The sequence below is a fragment of the Chiloscyllium plagiosum genome, chromosome 32 (genome assembly GCF_004010195.1).
Source record: "Chiloscyllium plagiosum isolate BGI_BamShark_2017 chromosome 32, ASM401019v2, whole genome shotgun sequence".
Lineage (NCBI taxonomy): Eukaryota > Metazoa > Chordata > Chondrichthyes > Orectolobiformes > Hemiscylliidae > Chiloscyllium > Chiloscyllium plagiosum.
This window is the reverse complement of record NC_057741.1, coordinates 44,120,961-44,132,102: the sequence shown is the minus strand read 5'-3', so window position 1 is coordinate 44,132,102 and position 11,142 is coordinate 44,120,961. Positions and strand designations below refer to the sequence as shown.

At 39.9% G+C, this 11,142-nt stretch overlaps 1 protein-coding gene across 1 annotated transcript in view; it reads right to left on the bottom strand.

The window, feature by feature from the left end:
- pde8a (phosphodiesterase 8A) overlaps positions 1-11,142 on the bottom strand; it is a 131,139-nt gene that overhangs the window by 42,251 nt on the left and 77,746 nt on the right. Inside the window, exons 7-13 of the mRNA XM_043673974.1 lie at positions 11,123-11,136; positions 8,034-8,174; positions 7,822-7,910; positions 5,955-6,003; positions 5,806-5,854; positions 4,025-4,099; positions 702-772 (exon numbers count right to left, since the gene is read on the bottom strand). Of these exons, the coding sequence (XP_043529909.1) occupies positions 702-772; positions 4,025-4,099; positions 5,806-5,854; positions 5,955-6,003; positions 7,822-7,910; positions 8,034-8,174; positions 11,123-11,136 (488 nt within the window). The remainder of the gene's footprint in view (positions 1-701; positions 773-4,024; positions 4,100-5,805; positions 5,855-5,954; positions 6,004-7,821; positions 7,911-8,033; positions 8,175-11,122; positions 11,137-11,142) is intronic.

The following is an 11,142-nucleotide window of genomic DNA, read 5'->3' as shown; positions in this document are numbered from 1 at the left end:
ACAGACACACAGAGAGAGGGAGATACACACACAGACACACAGAGAGAGGGAGACAGCGATAGAGAGAGACACACAGACACAGAGAGAGACACACAGACACACACACATACAGCGTGATAGAGAGACACATACACAGAGAGAGACATACACACACACACAGAGACAGAGACACAGAGACAGACAGAGAGGGAGGAGTGTAGTGGGTCACCTGTAGTGTGACATGAACCGAAGGTTCCAATTGAGCTCTCCCCATGGGGACTGAACTTGGCTACCAGCCACTGCTCGGCCACTTTGCGTAGTTGCCATCCCAAAGTCTGCCTTGGAGGATGGTCACCTGGAGGTCCAGGGCCGAATGTCCCACACCACTGATGTGTTCCCCGCTTGGGAGGGAACAATCCTGGCTGGTGATTGTTGTACGGGGTCCATTCATCCATTGCCATAGCAATGAAAAGTTCCAACAATGTGCCTCTAACTCAAACTTGCATTTAATTTAACTTGGTTTGGTACTTGAACCCTTTCTGACTCAAAGCAAGTTGATTACCATAAACGGCAAAACTAATAATATCCGAGAACATACATGAAGCCATCGGATTTAACCCCTTTGCAATTTGTCCTTGAAATACCACTAAAAGCTTTAAACTAATCAAATACTAATGAAGATTGCTCTGTAATATTTCACCAAGATGCTGATTCAGTTTTACCTTGGTAATGGGAGCTTCAATGGTCATGGAATGTATCCGAGCAATAGAGGATCTTCTGGGTTGGGAGCTACCTGTGAATTTAACAAAGTAAGAAAGAAATTCATAAAGATAGCAAAACGCCATTATTTGTCAAGTTTGCTGCATCTTCCACAATTTATACTCTTCGCTATAATCAGCAACTAAGGAGCAGCAAAGCAGATTATAGGACACTTTGCCCTCTGTTTATCCATACTTCCAGGATATAAGTTGAGATGCAGAACTAGAAAATATTTGGCTCAAATATTTTGAGATGCATCTGGAAACAAAGGTGAACCAAGAGCCTAATGAAAATGAGAAACATAGAAATGTTATTAAAGAAATGGCATTGGAGAAATTAATGGGAGTTACAGACAATAAATGGTCTACATTCTAGCACCTAAAAGGTAGCTGCAGAAGAGGTGGAAACAATGATTTTGGCTATCAGTATGCTCTGGGCTTCAGAACAGTCCCCAGTAGACTGGAAATCAGCAAACACAACCACGGTAATCTCAAAAGGTGGGAGAGAGAAATCAAAATAGGTCAATTAGCCTGATGTCAAGAGGAAGGAAAATACTAGACTCCACAATTAGGGATGTGCAACAGGCCACGTGGAACATCAATGGCTAGACAGTCACTTCTGCAGGATAACTGGCAGCTGTGCATGGTGTCACTGTAGAAACCCCAGCAAAACAGACTCTGAAGGAATTGCTGGGAAACTGAAGATTCCACTGGGCAATTCCCTGTTAAACCTGTGGAAATATCTATTTAAATCGGAGAGCTCTGATCTATTGCAGTTAGGTAGCTGCTCAGAAAAAGTTAACCAATAAATATTTTCAATTGAAACTTCATTAGACTGATTCCTTGGATAAAGGGATGGTCCTAAAGAGAGAGATTGAGTAGATTAGGTCCATACTCCCAAGAGTTTAAAGAATTAAGTGATCTTATTGACATTTTTAAGGTTTTGAATCCACCCACCTCTGCCTTAAAAATATGCAGGAACTCTGCTTCGACTGATTGTGTTTCACAAAAGGCAATGTGCAGTTAAGTATATTCCATAAATATACAGGGTCATAACGCACTGTAGAAAACATACTAAATCTCAAAGTTCTGCTAGTCCCAGGTCTCTACAAAATTCATGATTTAATCAATGTATGCAAAGTCCCCAATTTCTTTGTCTTCTGAAGTCAGGTTAACTAAAAACACCGTACAGGTTCCTGTATTTAATATGAACTATTTACTAGAAATAAGTAAATTCTAATCACATGTAAACAGCTTTGAATGATCAAATTTGATTCTTCTAGTTAACACTAATTCCCTAAACATAGGCAGACAAACAAAAAACATTGATGTTATGGGTGGAGGAAGAAACATCGTTCCTCCAGAACTACAGGAATTGGAGAAACAGTTCAACAGCACCAGCCTGAAAGCTTGATAAAGTGTTCCTTTCTCTTAAGGTTCTGTTCCCTTATGGCCTTCTTTCCAAATTCTCAGTTCTTTGCCAAAGACACATGAGATTTATACACCTAATTGCTCACTTTCACAGTCACTGGCTTGAATCCTGCCTCAGGCGACTGACTGTGTGGAGTTTGCACATTCTCCCCGTGTCTGCGTGGGTTTCCTCCGGGTGCTCCGGTTTCCTCCCACCATCCAAAGATGTGCAGGTCAGGCGAATTGACCATGTTAAATTGCCCATAGTGTTAGGTAATGGGTAAATATAGGGGTATGGGTGGGTTGCGCTTCGGCGGGTCGGTGTGGACTTGTTGGGCCGAAGGGCCTGTTTCCACACTGTAATGTAATCTAATGTAATCTAATTTAATCGAATCATAGAATCGTTACAGTGTGGAAACAGGCCACTCTGCCCAACAAGTCCACACTGACTCTCTGAAGAGTATCCCACCCAGACCCATTCCCCTATTCTGTTACTCTACATTTCTTTGAGGAGAAAGTGAGGTCTGCAGATGCTGGAGATCAGAGCTGGAAATGTGTTGCTGGAAAAGCGCAGCAGGTCAGGCAGCATCCAGGGAACAGGAGAATCGATGTTTCGGGCATAAGCCCTTCTTCAGCCCTTCTTCCTGAAGAAGGGCTTATGCCTGAAACGTCGATTCTCCTGTTCCCTGGATGCTGCCTGACCTGCTGCGCTTTTCCAGCAACACATTTCCTACTCTACATTTCTCCCAACTAATGTCCCTAACCTACACATCTCTGAACACAACGGGCAATTTAGCACCTCCAATTCACCTAACCTGCATATCTTTGGACTGTGGGGGGAAACCAGAGCATCCGGAGGAAACTCACGCAGACACGGGGAGAACGTGCAAACTCTGCACAGATAATCACCTGAGACTGGAATGGAACCTGGTCCCTGGTGCTGTGAGGCCGCAGTGCTAAACGCAGCTACCGTGCTGGTTTGAAACAACAGCTGACAGTTAATGATGAGGATAAATAACAAATGAAACAAAGAACTGCAACTGCTGGAGCTCTGAAATAAACAAAAATCAAAATTGATGGAGAAACTCATCAGGTCTGGCAGCATCTTCGGAGAGAAAGCAGAGTTAACATTTTAGGTCCAGTGACCCTTCTTCAGGACTTCCAGTTCTGGAGACAGATCCTGCGTCTTCCAGTCTGAAAACCACCTGTCTCTGTATCATCCTCACACAAGCTGTCCAACTGTGCAGGAACCAGATAGTTGTCACCAGGATGATAACATTTGGTATCACCACTGGTCACAAACTCTCAAACCCACCAATTATCTATTTGGCAGAATCTCACTTTGTACATCTATCCTGGTCATCACCTTCTACCTTCCCCAGGGCTTGCAAAGCAAAAGTATAAACGCAACTCACAATGACTTAACTAAAAGTAACTGCAAGTGCAACAATTCCTTCCAGTCTTTGATTTTAAAACAGTTCTTTACCGAATTAAATCCACAACTAATGATAAAGAAAACTAAGAAAATTTAGTCTTTACAAGAGGTCAATACATTTTTAGATACCAAGAGAATCAAGAGATATGGAGATAGTCGGGAACTTGGAGTTAAAATAGATGATTACACTGAATGGCAGAGTTGGCTCAAAAGGGTTTTAAAAAAAAGGATAAATCGACCATTTAAAAAACACACGTATGCAAGGTTAAGTATTACTTTTAATAAAGCCTTAAAAAGTATTTATATCTTTTTACCCAACATTGTAATTCAACTCCTAGGACATTACATATGAAATTTGACTAATACATTACAAGGTCACCTCTTTCACAAACACTTAAGGGATAAATTGACAGTCATTGTGACCTTGGAGCACTTAACATACCATCACTCCCTCGTGATGTGTTGGATCTGACATCGGAACTTTTCCTCCTGTCTTTGTGTTTACAAGTGTGGATGTCTGTAAAGGAAGCAATGAACTCGAACAATACAGAATCAAAATCTTCTCTTTCTTAACTCTCCCAACATTCATAATGATCTGTGCAGATACTGCTTTTTCCAGCAGGTCCTAACTGAGGAATTCCCCTTATATTAGATGTATATTACTCACTTTAGGAAACACTTTTCAAATCAGACTGCTGCTCCAATAGGAATGTACAAGAAATAGATCAATTAGGTTAACAGAGCTGCAGTGGTAAACATTTAAAAGATATCCCAGATAGTGCAGAATAGACGCAGTTCAACAAGAAAAAAAATTCTAAGGAACAGACATACTATCAATGGTTAACTAAAAATGTCAAAGCTAGCATCAAACTCAAAGGAAAAAAAATGTATAATTGCACAAAGATAGGTGGCAGGTCTGATGATTGGACAAAACAAAAAGGAGATACAAATTAGAGTGCGCAAGAGAACGTTAGCCAAAAATATAAAAAGAGATTGGAAACATTTCTTCAGGAATTTAAAGAGGTAACAAAGTAAGTGTTGCTCCTTTAGAAAATGTGTCAGGGAATCAGTAACAGAGGATAAAGCAATGGCAGACAAATTGAACAGGGGCCTTGCATTAGTCTTCACTAGAGTGCGTACAAATCGCATCCCAGAAATAGCCGTAAAATCAGGAATTGAAAGGGAGGGAGGAAGTCAAGAAAATTACAATTACCAGGGAGGTAGTACTGAATAAATTGTTAGGAATGAGAGTTGATAAGTCTCCAGCTCCTGATGGATTTCACTCTAGGGTCTTAAAAGAAGTAGACAGTGAGATAGTTTGGTTTTAATTTTCCAAAATTCATTAGATTCAAGGAAGACCCCTTCAGATTGGAAACAGCCAATGTAAATCCTTTATTCAAAAAGGGAGGGAAACACAAAGCAGGAATTACAGGTCAGGTAGCTTCATATTTGTCAGAAGGAAAACGTTAGAAACTATTGTTAAGGAGGTTATAACAGGATAAATTTAAGATAATCAGACAGTGCCAACGTGTTTTTTTTTAAAAAGGGAAATCACGTATAACAATTTATTGGAGTTCTTTGAAGAAATAACTTGTGTTGTAGAGGGAAAAACAGAACGATTGGATGTTTTCTACTTAAATTTCTAGAAGGCTATAGAGGAAGCTAAAATATTGGGGGTAACATATCAGCATGGATAGAAGATGGCTACCTATTAGCTAGCAAGAGTGTAGGAATAAATGCATCTTTTTCAGGCTGGCAGGATATCATGTGCCGTGTGCCCTCGGGCTTGGTGCTGGGTCCTCATCTCATCACGACTATTTATACATATAATTTGGACGAAGAGACAGAGGGTATAAGAATTAAATTTACTGATGACAAAGATGGCAAATGGCGCACATTTTTAAAAAGTGTGAAATTGAACATTTTGCCAGAAAGCATAAAAAGAATGCACTAAATGGGGAGAGACTGCAGAGTTCCAAGATGCAGAGAAATCTGGGCATGCTTGTGCATGAATCACAGAAGTATGCAGGTACTGCAAGTAATCAGGAAAGCTAATAGAATGTTATGTTTTATTGCGAGCGGATTGAATAGAGGAGTAGGGAAGTCATGCTTCAGTTATACAGGCATTGATGATTTTGCTTCAGGAGTACGGAGTAGATTAATGCCTGAATGGCCTGCTTCTACTCTTATAGATGTATGGTCTTCTAGCAAACAACATTGTACCTGTTTGGGATTCAGCCTGAACACGATCACACAAGTGGGATTTGTCACTCTGTGGAAAAATGAGAGGAGAGGAATGTCTTAAAAATATTGCTCCAGATAAGATTGAGAAGACCAAAAAAAAGTAGTAAGCATGGATCTCTTACACATACCTTGTTTTCATTAAATGGTCGTTTAATACACACATAGTGTCTAATTTTCCTATTGAGAAAGAAGCTTGTTTTAGAATATTTATAAATTCCTGAAGTGCACATTTTAAATGACACCAAAGACCAAGAGGAGTTGCGCATGTAAGTTGAGTAAAGCAAGAGACAGCATGCAGTTATAGACATTTGGAAGGGTTTTATTTCTGCAATTAACCAACATTATTTGACCATCTGAACCTGTCACTAAAGCATTACAAATTGTATCTGATCCAAAACCGCTGACAGTGGTTAGGAACCTGAGCAACAAACAGGCTCAAGGCTCCATTCCAGCACCAAGCCCTTTATTCTTCAATAAAGCATCACATCTCAATCTTCATAATTTTATTTTAGTTGATTAATATGGGTTTGAATTTAAATCCTCAATTGCCTTCATCTTTGTTTTGAACAAGTATTGGTTTTAACCTTTCTGCTCAAAAGCATTCAAAGAAAATGGAGATTTGAATCCTAAAATGCAAGGTCAAAACTAGAAGGTTTTTTTTGCTTCTAATCAGCTGACGTATAAAAACACACATCAGTAATATTGGGAAATAACACACATTACATAAAATAAGATGAGACACCAGGCAGAAATACAAGTGAGTGACTCGGATGAAATTCTCTCTCATAGCATTTGGCAATTTATTTTCAGATTTCCATTTCCTGACCCAATTTGATGGGTACTTCAAACATTGCACAGGTTTAAGGAGGAATTACTTCTCAACCTTTCTAAGTGTGGCAGGTCTGAGCTGATCCATCCAAACTCTGATGGCAGTTGAGGCCTGAGTGAACAATGGACAAACAGACAAATACAGTATGTGGGCCTGTGTCACTTCCTCCAATTCAGCTTGGCATTTCCAGAGGTAGCATTGGCAGAGATTTGGACAACTCATGTGTGTTAGGCATAGTTGGTGGTGGTGGGGAGTGAGGGGTCTGGAGGGGGAAGGAGGAGGAGGCAGCAAAGGATAGAAACTTGAAGAGGAAAAATGCTGGAAAGCAATAACCAAAAACAGACTAGGAAAGGAGACAGAAAACCATTCCCTCTTCAATTAGGCATTACAGGCTTAAAGTGCAGGAAACAAGAAAGCATCTGGATGTAGGTTTGCTCGCTGAGCTGGGAGGTTCATTTCCAGACGTTTCGTCACCATGCCAGGTAACATCTTCAGTGGGCCTCAGGGCGAAGCACTGTTGCTAATTCCTGCTTTCTATTTATATGTTGGGTTTCTTTGGGTCGGTGATGTCATTTCCTCTGGTGACATCATTTCCTGTTCGTTTTCATCAACTAGCCACAAAACGACATGACCCTCTCTCACTAGTATCCTTACATACAGATGAGGAAGGACACCACTTCGAGTGGGGCAACATATCCATTTTAGTACAAGCCAAACAAAAGCACACGAGAATTCCTAGAAGCATGGCATTCCAACCGGAACTCTATCAACAAACAGAGTTAGACCCCATCTACCACCCCCTGAGAAAAAGAACAGGAAATGACATCACCACAGGAAATAATGTCACCGACCCAAAGAAACCCAAACAAATAAAGAGAAAGCAGGAATTAGCAACTGTGCTTCGCCCGGAGGCCAACTGAAGATGTTACCTAGTAGAGTGACGAAGCGTCTGGAAATGAACCTTCCAGCTCAGCGAGCAAACCTATATCCAAAACCTCAACCTGAGCTACAAATCTTCTCAAAACTCGACAAGAAAGCGTGTAAAAGAGAAAACAAATCACAACAATTAGGAACAAACAGGATTTATAAGTTATAGCTTGTATGACTGTAGCTATAACTACAGAGATTTGATTGATTGAACTAGATAGAGAAGATATTACTCTCACCCTCCTTGCCCTATGACAGGAGTTATCTTTACATTCTGCTGTACACTGTCTCCATTTCGTTTTCTGCCATAGTACATTCCTTGCCACTCCTGAAAAACCATAAATAAAACAGATTAAAAATGAATTCATCAAATTGAGACATAATTAGATAGTGGGACAGCAGAGATCAGGGGAGCCTCCATTTGAGAGCGCCACAGACACCAGTTGCTTACCTTTCCTTTCTTAATATACGAGTTGATTGTGTCTAGAATATCTGCTTTATTTTTATCACTTTTAGGCACTTCCATTTGCTCCTTCCCTATCAATTCCTCTCGCTTGTAACCCATCATTACTTCAAATGCAGGATTCACATACTGCAGAACATCAAGAAACATTTTTTTATTAGCCAGATATTTCAGGCCTTATGTACACACTCCAAGCAAAAATAATTACTTAATAACTATTACTTCAGGGCTTCGTAGTCCAGAGGAATTGCTTTCAACAATCAAGGGATAGGAATCTTTTTTGATTTGAGGTTGATGTTCACTTCAAGACAGTGACAACTGCAACAGGAATTAAACAGTCCAGCATCTGGTAGACAGGAATGGCCTGAGCAAGACTCAGTGCAGGCATGGGTGAAACACTGATATGTCTTTGATGTGGCTATAGTTTTTGGCTGCATTGTGTCTGCTTGCTTGGGTTTGTTTGAGGAATTGCTGGATTGAGATTATTGGATATCCGTTTTTCTTGAAAATGTTGTATAAATATTTTTCTTCTGCTTTTTGTAGTCCTTGGGTGCTGCAGTGTGATGTCGCTCATTGAAATAATGTCTTGATGCAGCTCCGTTTGTGGGTATTGGGATGATTGCTTCTGAAGTTCAGTATTTGGTCCGTGTTTGTTGTTTCTCTGTAGACGCCTGTTTGAAGCTCTCCGTTAACTGTATGTTCAAATGTCACGTCAAGGAAGGGGAGTCTTTCTTTGTTGGGACGACAGCTTGTTCAAGTCTCTGCATTACTGCACTATATTCATCAGCAAAGCTAGTGGACCTGTGCCTCACCACCCACTTCACATTCAATAACAAAACCTACAAACAAGTCAACAGAACACCCATGAGATCACTGATATCAGGTCTCATAGCGGAAGCAGTAATGTAGTGACCTTAACAAGCTGCCCAAGAACTATAAAAAAAAAAGAAAAATATCTATACAACATTTTCAAGAAAAACAGATACCCAATAAACACAATCCGCTGATTCCTCAAACAAACCCAAACAAGCAGACACAATGCAACCAAAAACTATAGCCACATTACCTTACATCAAAGACATATCAGAAATGACTTCCAGACTCCTTGGCATTTCGGTAGCCTACCAACACACTTAACAGCGCCTAATGAAACTAAAGGATCCATTAGATAGTACCAGCAAAACTAATGTCATTTACAAGAACTACCCACTATCACTAATTTCTATACATAGACAAAGGAGGACACACTTTGACTGGGACAACACACAGATCCTAGAACAGGCAAAACAAAGACACGTACGAGAATTCTGAGGGGCATGGCATTCTAATCAGAACTCCATCAATAAATATATCGATTTAGACCCCATCTACCTTCCCTTGAAAAAAGCGGAAATGACATCACCCACCTTAAGAAACCAAGACCTATAAAGAGAGGTGAGACATACCACCAGCGCTTCACCAGAGACTCTCACTGATTATGTTACCTAGTAAACATGAAACATCTGAAAACAAATCTTCCAGCTCAGCCAGCTAACTTACATACTTATCAACCTATCTCAAAAATTGCTTCTACAACATCTCATCAGCGGCAGCAGGACTGGATACAATTTCTGTCACTCCATTTCATGAACTACATGATTGCACTAAGGGTACAGATGAGATTTGGAAGGACATTACCAGGATGGAAAGTTTATCTAGCAGGAAAGTTTGGATAATTCAAGGCTGTTTTGCTTGGAGCAGTGAATGCCAAAAAGTAATTTAATTCAGATATTCAAAATTATGAGCAAACTAGAGATTTAGATAGGAAGTACCTATTAGAGGTCAATAATCAGGAGAATAGGTTTAATATTAACAGTAAGGAGGATCAGAGAGGAGTTAGAAATAAATCAGTGGGTAGTGGAGGTCTAGAAAACACTGTCTGAAATGCAATTTGTATCTCTGATAGCCACTAGCTGAGGTATATGCCTTTTGGGATACGTTGCAATAATATGTTGGCACCCGTGTCTTGATTTCAGCTTTTAGTGTGTGTCCCTTCAGGACAAATGATGCTAAAAGTTGTAAACTTCTCCAATTGCCTTCCACCATCGACATGCTGAGAAAGGCTAATAATATGGAAAACTTGGTCATCTTCTAATATTTGCTTTTGTTCATCAACTGTGCAGCTCAATGTGTTTGTACTAAAGGTGGCCCTTTAGGACACAGATTTGGGAAATTCTATTCTCTCAGAAGGTTGCACAATTTTGGGACAATCTGCATTAGAATACAGAATAATTGAATATTTTTAAAGTGGAGGCAGATATGTTCTTATTGGGCAAGGGATCTGAAGATTATCATGGATAGATGGGAACATAGAATTTTGAATATAGTCAGACCAGCCATGATTTTATTGAATGGAGGAGCAGTCTTGAAGGACTAATAACCTACTTTTACTCCTAATTTGATGTTTGCATGAAAGGATGGAAGCAGAAACTGACATCTAAAACCTGGAAACCCATTTAAAGTGCTGTAACCTATAAGGGGAAATTACATTGGGTTGCACAACACGTTTTGATAGGAGATGAGTTAAATGGCCTTTGCAATGTACATTTTCTATATTTCTAACAGCATTGAAATTATTAACTAAACAAATGAGCGAAGAATGCTGCACAGGATATTTGAAAAAATTAGCGTTCCATTTTGAACAATCTGGTGGACTTTTAGCAATCACCTAAACCACTGGAAGAGTCAGGACTTGACTTATTACCTGACCCGTGAAAAATATCACCCAACTTTGAAACACTAATTCCTTAATGTTGTACTGGGATGTCTGCAAGTTTGATTTCATACCTCCTGAAATACACTAGTTTTCATGGTGCTAGCGCAGATGCCTAAATTCTCTGGTTTGGTGCAAAGACACTGATGACATCTACTCTGCCAGTTGACTTCATCTGTATCTAGCTCTGATGAAAAGTCTCTGATCTGAAACTTGCAATTCTATTTCTGAATAGTGCTGAGAGAGCTGCTTAGTAGTGAACAATTTCTGTTTGCTGATTTTACCAAATTTGGGGTGAGGAGGCTGAAATCATTAAGTAACAAACCTGAATAATATTATCTTCAC